At 38.4% G+C, this 16,200-nt stretch overlaps 1 protein-coding gene and 1 long non-coding RNA gene across 5 annotated transcripts in view; one reads left to right on the top strand and one right to left on the bottom strand.

Annotated features, from left to right (window-relative positions):
- Positions 1–16,200, bottom strand: part of LOC103477334 (mucin-4) — a 38,007-nt gene that overhangs the window by 16,998 nt on the left and 4,809 nt on the right. For 2 of the 4 annotated variants that reach the window (XM_017309103.1, XM_017309104.1), the window contains exons 1-5: positions 8,630–10,345; positions 7,975–8,097; positions 2,853–2,986; positions 1,223–1,390; positions 930–1,109 (exon numbers count right to left, since the gene is read on the bottom strand). In XM_017309103.1, the coding sequence (XP_017164592.1) occupies positions 930–1,109; positions 1,223–1,390; positions 2,853–2,986; positions 7,975–8,097; positions 8,630–10,259 (2,235 nt within the window). In that variant the 5' untranslated portion in view covers positions 10,260–10,345. Of the gene's footprint in view, positions 1–929; positions 1,110–1,222; positions 1,391–2,852; positions 2,987–5,608; positions 7,142–7,974; positions 8,098–8,629; positions 10,346–16,200 lie in introns of those variants that run through there. The other 2 variants (XM_017309106.1, XM_017309105.1) reach the window with 2 other exon arrangements.
- Positions 3,561–14,390, top strand: LOC108166970 (uncharacterized). The gene is made up of 4 exons (XR_001777375.1): positions 3,561–3,604; positions 9,454–9,544; positions 11,488–11,654; positions 13,522–14,390. It is a non-coding gene; the product is annotated as an uncharacterized LOC108166970 (long non-coding RNA).

Here is a 16,200-nt window from a genome sequence, read left to right as displayed (position 1 = left end):
TTGAAAATTTCTGAGCTACAAAAGTCAAACATTTGCTAAAAAAAAAACTAAAACATTTTTAGATTAATCTCGGGATTTTTATTTTGGAAAAAAAGTGGGAATTTTTGAGTTTGAAAGCTCAAAAATGTGCAAGAAAAAACTTTCACAAATTTTCTATTAAAGAAAATTAATAGAATTTGGAAGTTTCCGAGTTTCAAAAGTCGAAAATTTGCGAGTAAAGAGTCAGAAATTTATATCAGAAATTTTCTAGAAAAAAAATGGGAATTTTTTAAGTTTCAAAAATGTGAGAAAGTTGAAGGTTTTCATCTTTTGAAACTCAGAAATGTCCATGTTTTTTTTCTAGAAAGTTTCTGAGACTAATCTCAGTCTCTGGGTTTTTTTCTAGTAATTTTGTTGCTTTTGCAGCTCAGAAATGTTTGTGGGTTTTTTTCTAGAAGATTTCTGAGATTATTCTAAAAATGTCTGTTTATTCTCTAAAGCTCAGAAACATTCTGTTTTTGAGAAATTTTTTTGGCAAAACTTTACTTCTTTTTTTCTATCTACACAGACAGATAATGCAAAAAATAAGACGAATGGCAGAAACAAATCCCATTAAGACGCCACGAGGTGGCACCAGATTCCAAACTGGAAACCTGTTCAGAAACCATGACTTATTCATTTTCTCCCAGCCGACACCTTAAACATCTCACATTGCACTGTTTGGTTGTCCTACATTAAAGTAGGACAACCAAACAATAACACTCCCTGCTCCTTCACATCTTTATGAATCAAAATACAAGCAGGTCACATAAAAAGAAACACAGTTTAAATCCTCAGTATGCTAGACTGTATTTATTCTAGTGATGAGAGATGAATATTTAGTGAGGAGCTTAATACATTTTATGTTTGTAGTTATTGTTTCTGTGTCAGGGTTTTAAAGGTGACCTGACCTCTGACAGGTTGACCTTCTGGAAGGAGACGGGCATCACGTTTTCCCAGGTGATCTTCAGGATCCAGGCGGGGGAAAACGGAGGCCTCCGTTTCAAACCCTCAAACTTTGTCACTTCATCTGCTGTGCGGTTGAAAACCATCTGGGAGTAAACATCTGACGCATCCAGTCCTGAATATTCCTAAAAGAACCAAACGACAACGATGCAATTATCGTAAAGATTGATTGGTTTAAATTAACCCCAATAAAAAAAAAACATATTTTTCCGAGCGTTGGCCTTTGTTTACATCTGACCTGATAGTGCAGCTTCCCGCTGCCTTTGGTGAGGTCACCGTCATCCCAAAAGACAGCCAATAGTGGCACTTTCATGTCGCCAGGGAAACCGTCAGCAGAGGGAGACGGGAGCAGGTATTGTTCGTTCTCAGCCAACGACTGAAACTGGACCAGGCCGTTATCAGAAAACTGAGGAACGAAAATAAAGACACAGTCAGGCTTTTTACTGAAACTAAATCACAATTAGAACAATGTTCATCCAAGTTTTTCTTTCTGTTGAGTTTATTATTCTGTGAACTGTGAGTAACCAAATACTTTGATTTAAATATTACACCTGAACACTGAAAATTACTGATCTCATAACTTTTTGTTAATTGTGCTGCTGGGAAAACCTTAGGTCATATTTTCAGTCACACAGCGCCCTCTATTGGCGCTTCTGGTGAAAACGTGCATAAAACGAATTCATCTATTGAAGTAGAATAATCTCAAACAGAAACATTTTACAGGAAAACAACGTTTCAATATAGTAAAATGATTCAGTGTAAAAAAAAAAAACACAGTAAAAATTTAAAATTCTTTGAAATATAACATAAAAATGTCAGTAATTCATAGTTTTTAAGCCTCTGGAGATCCCAGGAACTAATGTCTTCATTTCCCAGTGTTCATACTGATATCATATGATTTTCCATAAATACAGCCAGATCATTTCTAATAAGTTACACAGGCACTGCAGATGAAGGACGACCATTCAAACAACATAGTTTCATGATAAAATATGTTGTTTTAAGAGTTAATGAATCCCTCTGTTATATTTTTCTTGTATTATTGCAAAACTATAATACCTATTGTTACATAACAGAGTGGTCTGCCATGAATACCAAATATTTAACTCTGCACATCATAATTTATCATTTGTATTTTATTTTTTGTGTTTTTCTTGAGAAAAATATGTCAAATATAATGTAGGATCAGTTCTGATTAGGGCAACATCTGACTAAACGGTTAAAACTTTTAAAGTGATTTTTTAAAAATTATTTTTAATTTACCAAGTATTTTTGTCTAGTTTCTAGTGTAAATATCCTACATTTGAATTAAGACAAAACTAACTTACAAGTAACTTTTTAGCAAGATATAATAGGAGCTTGTTTTAAGTAAATAATTATCTAATATTGATCAAAAGTACTAGTTACATTGGCAGGTTATTTCACATATAACATGTCTTGTTACAAGTAAAATAATCCAGCAGGGAAACAAGTAAATAAATAAAAAAAATCAATATTAAGGAATTATTGACTTAAAAAGCTCCTATATCTTATTGGAAAGTTAATTTTGTCTTATTTGCAGTAAGAACTATACTAAAAAAATCCTTGGTAAGATTTTGTGCTTTTGCAGTGAAGCGTTTGAACACTTTAAATTTAAAACATCAGGAGACTTTAAATGGAAATCTGATGCACTCTCCCAGAAAACTGAAAACGGGAGAATCGCTGGGTCCTTCAGAAGGGTAACGATTTGAAACATATAATCAAATCCACACAGAAATCAGCCTTCATTCATGGTGACTTCAGTCCTACAACATATAGAAAACCTGAGGCGACCTGAGGAAAAGTGAACATGATGTAGAGACTGTGCAAGAAGGAAAAGTCAGACTCACATATACTCTGTCGTACAGTTTCCCCATGAAAGGAAACCCTGCTGGTGGCGCGATGTAGGGAGAATTTCCATCTTCTGTTTCTATTTTCACTTCTCTATCTCCAGCCTCTGCTCCGTATGGGTACAGAGAGCTCTCTGTGTGGAGAACAGGCAATTAGTCAAGTTTGGTTTTTTTAACAGTCAACCTAAAGCTGCAATTCCCACTAAAGCCCGAAGTGACCCAATTCCGATTTTTATTTTTGTTTTGTTTTTTGCCTTAATGCCTGTGTCTGATCTTTTGACGACAGTCTGAACAACACAAGTCGTTTTTGTTTTGTTTTTTTCAAATGCGACCCAGGCCACTTGGATGTCTGATAGTATCTGATATTTTCAAATGTGACCCGATTCTGAAAAGTCCAGGTCCTGCACGTCATTGATACTCGACAAGCGTCACTATTCTGCGTCCTGATACGCGTAAGCGAGAAGAAAAACAACAACCGTGGCGGATTATAATGAGGATCAAGTTGTTAATGTCCAGCCTCCGGCCGGACAACAACTTCAAGATCCTAAGCTATGCTCCACCATCATAGACATAATATAAGAGTAGACCCCGCATTGACTGCTCCGGCGCAGGAAATACGGCGGCCATCTTGGAGCGGTCGTCCCTCCTACCTTGCTCAATCAAAACAGCAGAAGATGCCTCAGCACTGAGGGATATTGTTGATCGAATCGGTGGACTATTGATGTGAGGGCTCCACAAACAACATTTCACAAGTAAGATGGACATATTGTGTATATTTTGTGATTAGAATATTACTTTACTGTATTTATGTCCACCGGCAAGATACCAGCTAATATTAGCTACAGTGCTTGGTGTAATACGGGGTTCAGCCCCACTATGAAGGCTAACTGATTCTGTAAATCTAAAAAAAATAATTATTCTCTAACATTGACTTAGATTATCTGACACAAGAGCCTATATTAGAAATGAAACAATATAACACATATTATAAAACTTATGTGTTATAACATTCACCAGCAAAGTTTACACAGGTGGTAAAGACTACTATGTATATGTAATTCTTTCACTAGTAAGATACATCCCAAATCTTCCGTTTTTGTTTTGAAAGTTTCCTAAAGAAACGATGTGAGGAAGAAGAGGGCGATATCTTTAAAGAGAGACTAATTCACTGCAGCATGGATGAATCTCACATCAGATTTTGGACTCAATCTCAGCTGCTGAATCTCTGAAGCTAGAGCTCGTCGGCTGAAATATATATATATATTAAAAACATGTATCCAATATATATTATTCAGTATTAATCATTATTTATTTGTGTTTGTATAGTTATATAAATATGTATTGATATTATTACATAATTTATTAAATAAATTATGAACGGCTGTGTGCTTTGTAATATGCTCATCATACATCAATATCAGAATATTCCATTCCTATTCTATTGTTATAGCCACTAAGCATATTTAAATATGCTGAACTATGTATTAAAACATACTTAAATAATACAATTGTTTATAAATGTAGCTTTGATAGATGTTTGAATATGGTTTCCAGTAACAAAAAAGTGTGTTATGATCGATTAAATGCGCTGACACGTCATTGTGCCTGCTAAACACATTAACTGAGTGGAGTGGTGGACCGCTCCAAGATGGCCGCCCTAAATCTCGTCAGCGACAATAGGCGAGAGCGGTCCATGAGGCGTCTATCCTTATATTATGTCTATGTCCACCATTAGCATCTTGTGTTTACTTCCACCAACACTCATGCCAACACTGAGCACTTCTTTTTTTTTGGTATATGTGTGACGTCATTGCGCCCTCTACTACGCATGCAAGACACTTTCAGATCGTTTGCAGTTCACACTGCTGAGGTCGCACATATTTCGAAGTGTGAACTACGACCACGCCAAAAAAAATGCGATTTGACAAAAAAAATTTAATTGGGTCACTTTGGGCTGCAGTGTGAACGCAGCCCAAGACAAGACGGTTTTCTCTGCCCTCTTTGTTTAAGACATATAGCTAAGAAATAACTTAATTTAGCATTTTAGCTTGTTTTTAATTATTTTAAACTAGTAATGTTTCACTTTTATTGCTTCTTTATTTTTCAAGGTACAAATGGTTTTAAATGATCTTAGCAAATATTGTTTAGTTTCTTGTAACAACACTGTATTATTAAAGTAAAACAAATTAAGTATTTTTTTGCTAAAGGCACCACTGGTAACCGAGAGGCAGTGGGATAATAATATCAATGTAATATTGATGCTTTGGACTGGTCTACACTTGAATTTAATAGAAAACATATGAAGGGAGCTAAAGATTAGGGTAATGGTAAGGAGGCCTTCCAATCTTAAAGACTTGAAGTTCATCATCAAAGATCAAAACACTAAAGAAGACATGGAAAGAAGGTTTTGATTGCTGTAATTCCACAAAATATTTATAATTTATTATTCAGGAAATTGTGTTTATATAAGAAAAAATTATTTATTTTAACTAATATTGCTTTTACATGGCTTTACTGGCGTTTTAGAAATGTCTGTCTCCGATAGAATTGTCTTGGTTAAATTAAAAATAATTTTGGATCTAAATCTGTCAGGTATAACAATAACTTTGGGATTAACTACATACCTGACTGGAAGAAGATTAGTTTCTTATAGACTTGAGTTGCTTTTTTGTTGATTGGGTTGTTACCAATCAACAAAATGAGCAGCATAAAGAATTGGTTATAAAAATGTAATAAAAAACAAATGCATAGCTAACCCATCTTGGCTAAGGTATTGCAATCTGGGTTGTTTGCTGGGCAGGAACAGGCGTAGCTCCCTGGCAGGTTGGTACAGGATGTCTGATGAGGACACGGGTTGGAGGACACACACTCATTCAAGTCTACACAGCCTTCTTTTCCAAGACCGTTGTCCTTGGTAGCTTCCCAGCCTTGGTTGCATGAGCATTTGAATCCTCCTACATAATTGATGCACTTAGCAGATGAGTGACACTGCCCATTTTCTTGCTGGCATTCATTAATGTCAACACATAGGGGCCCAATGCTGAGGAAGCCTGGCATACAGACACAAATAAATGATCCTGGGGTGTTATGACACTGAGCGAGGGAGTGACAAGGGTTGGTAAAGGCAACACACTCATCCACATCTTTGCACCAGGAGCCATTCCCAGTGAAGCCTCTGTGACAGTGACAGGAGAAGGAGCCAGGTGTATTCCAACAGTATGCCAAGGGATGACATGGCGAATTCTCACATTCATTGCTGTCAACACATGCCTCATTCTCCTCATGGTAACCAAGAGGACAAGAGCAATTGTATGCTCCCGGTAGGTTTGTGCACACCTGATCAGAACGACAGGTGTTGCTGCTCTTACATTCATCAATATCCTCACAGCCAGTGTCAATGGGTTGGTACCCAGGGGAGCAGTGGCAAAGGAAAGACCCTTCTGTATTGTTACATATAGAGTTTTCTGGACATGGGCTACCAACTGGGTCAAGACATTCATCCACATCCAGACAGTTGATACCATTCAGAATGAAACCAACATTACAGGGACAGAGGTATGAACCTAGAGTGTTAACACATGTGGAGAAAGACTGGCACACTGAGGAGTTGAGAAGCTCTGAGCATTCATCCACATCCACACATTCTGTACCATTGCTCGAGAATCCACTAAAACAATGACAGTAATAAGAACCAAGAGCATTCATGCATGTGCCATTTGTGCAAAGCTCTCGCCCATTGTTTTCACTGCATTCATCAATGTCCACACATAAGTCACTGCTATTGGAAAACCCAGTATCACAAAGACACTGGTGGCCTCCTTTGGTGTTCACACATGTGCTATGGTCAGGGCAGGTGGAATTGTCCAGGCATTCGTCAATGTCCTCACACTCCTTGCCATTGCTTTGGTAGCCTTCCCAACACACACAGATGGAAGATCCAATCGTGTTAAGGCAGTTGGAAAAATTAGGACACTGGATCAGGCCAAGGGAGCACTCGTCAATGTCCAAACACAAGGAGTTATTGGCTGAGAATCCTGGGTCACAGGTGCAGTTGTAACTCCCTTCTGTGTTATTACAAGTACTGTTGTTAGGGCAGGTGAAGTTTCCCATCTCACATTCATCTATATCCMGACAGTGTGTACCGTTGTCTCGAAAACCTTCCCAACACCCACAGATGGAAGATCCAATCGTGTTTAGGCAGCTGGAAAAATCAGGACACTGGGTGAGGCCAAGGGAGCACTCRTCAATGTCCAAACACAAGGAGTTATTGGCTGAGAATCCTGGGTCACAGGTGCAGTTGTAACTCCCTTCTGTGTTATTACAAGTACTGTTGTTAGGGCAGGTGAAGTTTCCCATCTCACATTCATCTATGTCCTGACAGTGTGTACCATTGTCTTGAAAACCTTTCCAACACTTGCAGATGAAAGAACCATTCGTGTTTTGGCAGTGTGAGAAGGGAGGGCAGACTTTATCTTGTAACTGATTGCATTCATTTACGTCCCAGCAGTCAATCCCACTTCCTTCATATCCATCTGTGCATTGACAGTAGAAAGAACCCTGGTATGTGTTACACTTGGCAAGTGGGTGGCAGTAATTAGTAGCATGTAGGCAGGTATCTTCACTAATGCATGTTCCCTCATTGTATATGTTTCCCAATATACAAGAGCAGCTGTAGGAGCCAGGAAAGTTGGTGCATGTCATATTCTTGCTGCAAGCTGTGCCCAACTCACATTCATCAACATCATTACAAATAAAGCCATCCCCTTGGTATCCATGATTGCACCGGCAGAGGTAGGAACCATTGGTGTTGAGGCACACAGCCTGCAAGCTGCAGTTGTTTGGCAGGGTAGAGTTCTGCTCACATTCGTCCACATCCTTGCAGTAAAAGCCATCTCCCTCCATGCCCATCGGGCAGACACAGGAGAAAGATCCAGGCATGTTAGTGCAGTTGGCAAATGGGTGGCATCCTCCATTTTGGTCTTGGCATTCATCAATGTCTATAATTTATCCAAAATGGGACAGTGTCAGGGAAACAGCCCCAAAATGTGCTAAAAAAACTCACAAGTGTCCACTTACAGAACCAAGATCAACAGCTTGTACATGGTAAGGAAGTGATACGTACCAGAGCAGTTCTTCCCGTCTCCTGTGTAACCACTTCGACAAAAGCAGGAGTAGCTGCCCACTGTGTTGTTGCAGTGGGCAAACTCACTGCAGTCTTGCTGCCCCGTATCACATTCATTCACATCTGGAAAAGTCATGAACAAATAGTGCGATAAGAGAGAAGCAATGAAAGGTAAATAATTTAGCAATCAGAATAAGCTAAAAGCAGGTCTAGTTCAAGTATAGTCATCAAATTAATGAATTGGCTTATGGTACCCAGTCAAAACAAAAACCAGTCTGGTGCCACGATGAAGCTAACCAGTGTTTTTCACTGATCATGTTATGTCTGATCAGTAGATAGACTGTTAAAGTACTTGGGGTGGCCGGAAAAAACTGCAGCAAAAATATATTTATGATTTAAAAAAGAGGTGTTTACATTTTTGCATAAGGTCATATTGGTTTGGGTCCATTGTCTTCCATTAATGAATTAAATAGTAATTTGAAATCTGCATTTTCTACTTACGGTAATCTGTGTCTAATATAATTAGGGGGAATATAATTTTTCCCAGCTCTGTATAAATTCTGTCTTTCAACTTTAATATCACATGCCCTAATATTGAGGCTGAATCTGGCTCTGGACATTCATTGTTTTAAATAAATAAATACAAAATCATTACCGACACATTGAGTCCCGTTGAGAGTGTAGCCTTGTTTGCAGACACAAGAAAATGATCCAGGAGTATTCAAACATTCAGTTTCATTGTCAGGGCAAATATTGTCCATCTGGCATTCATCGATGTCGGTGCAGGTCACTCCATTTCCATCAAAGCCCATGTCACAAACACACTGATATCCGGAAGGTGAAAGGTGGCACAAACCTTTACTATGGCAGGGAGGATCACACAAAAAAACTGGTGGCACACAGGAGTCATTGGAGGCCACCGTACCATTCAAACATGAGCAAACATAAGAACCAGGAGAGTTGACACATTGTGAGAAAGGAGGGCAGGTGGTATTGGAGCGGGAACACTCGTTCACATCCTCGCAGGAAAATCCATCACCTATGAAACCTTGCTGACAAGAGCAGAAAAACCCCCCTATAGTGTTAGTGCATGTGGCCCTTGTGTGGCATATTTGCCCCTGAGCACACTCATCTTTGTCCAAACAATGAGAGCCATTCCCTGTAAAGCCTCTCTTGCAGGTGCAGGTGTACGAGCCAATAGTGTTGAGACATGTGGCATTGATATGGCACGGTTTGTCTTGACACTCGTCCCTATCAACGCAGGCCATGTTGCTTGCAGGGCGGTTGTACCCAGCCAGGCAAGGGCACTCATAAGACCCATCAGTGTTTTTGCACTCTTCATTCGCTCCACACGGATTGCTCTTTTCCACACACTCATTGATGTCTTGGCAAGTTGTCTTATTAATCAAGATGAAACCTGACTGGCACTGGCAAGCAAAAGACCCTTGGTTATTGACACATGTTGCTTTGTTTTTACAGCCTCCATTATTCACCAGGCACTCGTTGATGTCATTGCACTGAAGCCCATCCCCAGAGTAGCCAGTCACACATGTACAGTTGTAAGAACCAGGTAAGTTTTTGCAAACGGCCTTCGAGTGGCATTTTGAATTCAAAGAGCATTCATTTATATCCTCACAGGTAAAACCATCTCCCATGTAGCCTGACAGGCACCGACAAGAAAAGGAACCATATGAATTAGTGCAGTTTGCAGAAAGGCTGCATTGCCCTGCTTTGCATTCATCAATGTCATTGCACTTGGAGCCATTGAAGATTAATCCACTGCCACAGTCACATTTGTAGGACCCGGGACTGTTCACACAGGTAGTGAAAGATGGGCAAATGTTTGGCTTTGCACACTCATCAACATCTTCACAGCGTCGTCCATCTCCAACAAAGCCTTCCAGACACACACACTCATAACTGCCCAACCTGTTGATGCAAACAGCCTTTGAGTCACATTCATTGCCTGTGATGCATTCATTTATATCAGCACATATCAACCCATCTCCAGCAAACCCACTTTTGCAGGTACACTGGTATGATCCAACAGAGTTTTTGCAAACTGCATTAGGGCTGCAGATGTTGTTTGCACACTCATCAATGTCAATACAGTTCTGTCCAGTGGCTTGAAAACCACTGTTGCACGTACAACGATAGGACCCAGGTGTGTTTACGCAGCCTTTGAAACCTAATAAAGTAGAACACACACGACTCTCTGAACACTCATCTATGTCCATGCACAAGTAGATTCCATTTCCTTTATAACCCGCATTACAAGTGCACATAAAAGAACCGGGGATATTGGTGCAGGTGGCATTCCAATGGCAGATTCGTTCCTTTGTGCATTCATTGATGTCTGTGCAGTGTAAGCCGTCTCCTGTGAATCCTGAACTACACTGGCACTTTCTCCCACCATCCAAATTGGTGCAGACTGCAGTAGGGTGGCAGCCTCCATTGTTCGTTTGACACTCATTGATGTCCTGGCAGGTTTGACCATCACCAACATATCCATCAAGACAGACGCATGAATAGCTGCCTGGGGAGTTTGTGCAGCTGGCCTTCGAGTGACAACTTTGAATGCCACTCAGACACTCGTCGATGTCGCTGCACTGCAGACCGTCACCCTGGTAGCCCACGCGGCACTCACAGATGAAGTTGTTGCTAATCTTCAGGCAGTCGGCCTGATCGTGGCACTTAATGCCTTCTGCCTCGCATTCACTCTTCTCGACGACAACTAAAAAAAAAAGAAGACAGGAAGTTGAAAAACCAAATTATTTTAAATTTTAAGAAATATCAATCACTCAATTAATTATTGCACATGAACTGCACAAACCTGCTAAGCAGCAAACCAGCAGGACGAAGAGAGTTAACAGCCACAAGATAGAAAACCTGAAAGGGAAAAAAAATTTTCACATAGAATAGATTTCACTTTATTAACTAAAGCAATCTTCATGCCAAATGATGCATTTTTGAGTGTCTAAAATGCACTCAAAAATGCATTTTTTGAGTGCATTTTACTAGTGCCAGAGACTAGTTTCTCAGTCTCTGGCTTTGATGTTTTTAAAATATTACTTCACCTTGATAATTTGACAAATAAATGCATATTAAGTTCCAATTGGTGCCAAACTCAGTTTCATTTTGGGCCACATCAAAAATCAGAACATTCTTAAAGGGCCAGTTGTGCAAGAATGTATTAATAAAACCCATTAAACTGCTAAATCTGGGATCTGTTGATTCTGTGTGAACTTTGCAGGTTTGTGAAAAAGTTATTGATGTAATCTGGAGTCCAGAGGGCCACATAAAAAGCTACGGCGGGCCAGATTTGGCCCCGGGACCTTGAGTTTGGCACGTGTGCTAGATGATTCATTCAAGTTGTTATCAAACATATTCAAGTCAAACTGATGTAAATATTCCCAGGCCTGAATGCTTTGCCACTGTCAGGAAATGACTCAAAGAGGCGATTGGCATAAATCTGAACAGTAATGAAAATAATCTCTTGTTTGCACTTATTAGGTTTCAGTCTAAATGCTAAAGCACCCCTAAGGACATGCAGGGCTATTGTCTGGCTTTGGATGGACGGCAGGAGAGACTCCAGTTACATTCATGGAGGAACAGCTACCGCCCTGAGCTTCTGCAACTAGGACAGCACTGTGGGTCAAAAGTGAAATTTACTGTTACAGGTAACAAACTGCTCTTTAAGCAGCGTTTTAATCTTTTTATTAAATTTTTTCTGTATTTTTGTTTTACTTTTTAATGCTTTTATTATAACTAAAGGCTAAAAAGTTGTTTAATGTGTACTTTTATTCTTAAAGAAGTTGGTAGCCTCATGGTGAGAGAATCAAAATCAGTATTTACATAGTCTTTACCTTAAACACAGTGATTGTCAATTAATTATGTTTAAGATCAGACAGAAGTTGTTTTATGGACATATAAATATTCTAAAGAAGTCAAATAATGTAGATAAAGTTTAATTTGACAAAAAGAGACAACATTAAGGAGTTTGTGAATGTTGGTCTGTGGTGTAAATTTGTGAAACAGCAGGGAAAAGGACTTAAAAAAGTATGAATATAAATAAAAATAAATGAAAAAAAAGTTCTACAAAAGGGTAATATAATAGCTTTATATATTACTAAACATGACTGATTGAATGTAATGTATAAAATACTGAATACAAAAATATAAAATACTGGTAGTATGAAACAAGGCTTGATATTTATCATATTGGTTATTTATGTGGAATATTTCAGAGCATACATATGGAGTCCTAAAGGTAGATGCTGAAAAAGTACAGAAATGTAGTAACTATGAAATGACTGATAAATTACAGTCATATATACTGTATTTTACAGCTGGAGTAGATCATTAATAGGTAGTATGGACTGTGGCCTTAATCTACGTCCAGAATGGATCAAATAGGTGTAGTATAAATAACTTCTTCAACTATAGATACACAGATTGATAGGTAGCTAATTAGCTAGCTAGATCAATAAAAAAGATATACATTTTATTGCTGTACTTTTCTATGTATAGCTTAAATTCAGTTTAGAATCCTAATTGGCAAAATTATTAATTATCTTAATTCTACAGACGTTTTTTTATTATTATTTTTCTACTACTAATATGTCTTGTTTATAATTTCAGAGTGAAGATTTCAGTCATTATTTTAACGTCTAAAATTATGTTTTCCATATGGGTGTAAAAAGCTCTTAAAAATATCCTTAAAAAATCAAACTCCAATTTTTTTATTATTATCCGTAATGAATATTAAAATATTAATAAACATTTTTGCATTAAAAAGTCCGTCAAATGGTTGTAATATTCCAACAGAACCATGATTAAAATGACTGAACATCAGTATTTATGTTGAATGAAACATTAGTCCCAGATGCCAGATCTGAATTCAATCAGTGATAAAAGAAAAACTGACAGAAATTGAAGAAAATATAATTTTTATACTGAATTAATAACCTGCTGCAAAGTGAAGCCTTTTCTGAGGCGCTGCTGGGAGAAAGAGTTGGGTTTAGAAGTTCAGGTGTTTAAAATTTAAACTGGGCTAGAAATAGCTGAGATAATCTGTAACTTTAGACCAAAACGACTTTACTGAGAGAGCAGATTTAAGTCTGGATTAAGACAGATTTAAATGATTTAAAGTGTAACATGTAGCTTGTAATTTCAGGTGGCATAATAATGTATATAATCTTATATTGTACATTTTATTTATATTTAATCATTTACTTATTTGTTCTGCTTTCCACACAGACTTCAATCAGTTAGTTCCTTTCTTTCGTCCCATTTACGTTTTGAAATATTTTTCTTTTGAATATTTTATCAAAGCTTAAATAAATACCCAATTGGTCAATTAAATTTAGGACTACACAAAAGAAATTTATGAAACTACTCACTATTTTCTTTCCTCAAACATACAGAAACAGTTGAATAAAAACATGAATGTTTTCCTCATGAGAGACATAAAAATCTGGATTAATCCCTATGACTACAACCAAAGAAAGAGAAAAAACAGATTTTAACTCGCCTCATAATTCCCAGCCTGATGGTCCCGTTTGTGTCTGCCATGACCGAGAGATTTCCGTCCCTCTGCTCGTCTTTTGCTGCACGTCTTTGTCCTGGAGGATCTTCTTCTGCTTTTTATTTTTGGACTCCTCCACCCCACCTGGGACAATGCCCCTGTCCGCCACAGCACGCTCAGCCCTGACATCTTAAACCTCTGGGAAGAGGAACACCCATGTTCCTCTGGTTATGTGTCAACTCATACACAATAAATGTTCCAGCAACCTGAGGACACCATTTGTCCTCTTTACTGTACATCGACGATAATCAGTCCATTTACTTTTATTCATCTGTTCATTACGGGAGAGAGAGGTTTAGATTTTTCCGTAAAAGATTTCAATGTAATCCAAGTAGACACATTCCTGGCTGCCATGAGTCGTCCAATATTTAACATAAACTGATGTAAACAAATCAGTGCCAGCATTAAAAGGCCAAACTAATCTTCAACCAGTCACGATACAGGATGGTTTGGGTGTAGCCTCTGATTTAATTTCTTATCTTTTCAATTGTATGCTTGTTGATTGTGCAGGAGGCTCCTCTTCTGCTTGTCAAAGACGTACAGTTGTATACAAAACATGTCTAGCACATTTTTTGCACAAAATCATTATTAGCTAATGAGATTCTGGTTTGAGCTCCTCTCAGAATGAGTTGCTTTAGGGCCTCTTGTCACTTTAAATCCAAATAAGCTGCTCCTGGCCACGCCCCCAAAATCAACGTTTACACTCACACATGAAAATGGCTGCAAACAGATGCAAAATTATTCAGCCATACATCTTTGGCCTCCCACACAACCAACAAAAATGCAGCAAGTGGATTCTGGATGGTAAGTCAACAACAAAACCCCTGTCTTTTCCAGCAGCCATTGTACAGTGCATGCATTGTACAATGGCTGCTGATCAGCTGCTAAAACCAGCTGATCAAATGTCCTGGAACTCTGCTTGGGTTGCTAGGTAACAGGCCGGACTCGGCTTCGATTGCTAGATAACATTGTGTTGAATGTGTGACTTAATAATCGGGAGGTTTCATTCGCTGAAATTGGTTCCCTCCAATGTTCTCTGCTGTTTGTTCAGGAAACAAGTCACAGGCGTAAAGCAAGTTAAACCTGATTGTATTATTAGTCTATTTATCACCATATTTCTTTTTATCTCTTCAGTAAACAAATGTGGTTTTACGCATCAAGTGGTGAATATTTCTCTTGACATTGGCAATTTATCATGCCGATATTTACCTATCTTATCACACCTGTGTCATATCTGACACTAATAAATTCCTACAAGCTGCTACTGGATTAATAAAAGAGATATTTACTTCTGCCACAGCTTGGAAAAGCAGAGCTAACTCTTTGGCGCAAAGTTAAAACTGTTAAGCTATGAGCCAAAATTAATGGACACAGCTAAGATGTACCATATATCTATCCAAAAAGATAGATATATCTTTTTGGATAGATATATCCAAAAAGGATATATCTAAAGGTCCCTGCAGGTGCACCTGCAGGCACCTGCAGGGACCTGCAGGGACCTTAGGTACCTGCAGGTGCAACTGCAGTTGCAGGTTTGCAGCTGCAACCAGAGGTTTACATGCACTCAGACTGAAGTTAAATCAGACCAAACTTCTCTTGTTTTAGGCAGAATTACCTAAATTATTTCTATTTGCTAAACTCCACAATAATGACAGAAAGGATGTGTCAGAGAATTATTTATTAATGTGTTTAAAGCCATAAGTTTACATACATTTCCTTGGTATTTGGTACTTTTGCTTTCAACATGTCTGATGACTTGGGTCAAAACTTTTTGGTTTTCTTCCACAAGATTTTCAGAGTTCTGGCCCATTCCTCTATAAATAACCAAACTTACACCAGTTTTTAGGGTTGAGATCAGGGCTTCATGGTGGCCAAATATTGACTTTGTTGTCCTTGAGCCACTTTATACCCAGTTTCTGGGTATAAAGTGGAGAACTATGCCACCTGACCTGAAAGCAGGGGCTCTGAGGAGTGTGCAGACCTGACTGGTCATCCAGGGATGTTTTTGTATTTTTATGGGATAATGTGACGTCTCCATGCAAGCTTGATCTCATAGTTTAAAATCTCTGACGAGGACTTAAAAGACTTTATATGTTTATAGCTACAAATGCAAGATTGAGTAATTTTGGTTGTAAAATGTGTCGACAGAAATGGGTTCTCATTGTAAAATGACTGTGTCACTCACATACTTGCAGTAATGCAGGAACTCAGATACAACATTTTGAACAGCCACTGACTCGCCAAAGAAAGATTAAAGTTACAGTTGAACCACAAACCACAGTGTGAAATGCTTGGTTTGAACATTTTTGTGACGCTATGAGGAAGGTGCATTCCGTCCCTGAGAGGAACATTTAGTACGCTATTATTAAACAATAATAACAGATTTTAGCATTTGGTTGCATTGTGTTCTCGGGAAGCAATGCTTGAACAAAACCTGGAATACTGATGCGGAGGAAGCGTGTGCATGTGTCAGCTTGTTTATTTTTTTACCCTATTAAACATCTACTCCCACTGAAAGCAAGTAACACACAAACTTTGTGCAACAACTTGATCATAAACTGGCAGCAATGCTGGGACATTGACCGGCTTTCCTGGCAAAGATGAGCAAAAAGCTTCAAAATTAAAAAGTTATTAATAAT

The sequence above is a fragment of the Poecilia reticulata genome, linkage group LG15 (assembly GCF_000633615.1).
Source record: "Poecilia reticulata strain Guanapo linkage group LG15, Guppy_female_1.0+MT, whole genome shotgun sequence".
Taxonomy (NCBI): domain Eukaryota; kingdom Metazoa; phylum Chordata; class Actinopteri; order Cyprinodontiformes; family Poeciliidae; genus Poecilia; species Poecilia reticulata.
The sequence above is the reverse complement of the archived record's forward strand: the minus strand, read 5'-3'. Positions and strand labels throughout refer to the sequence as shown.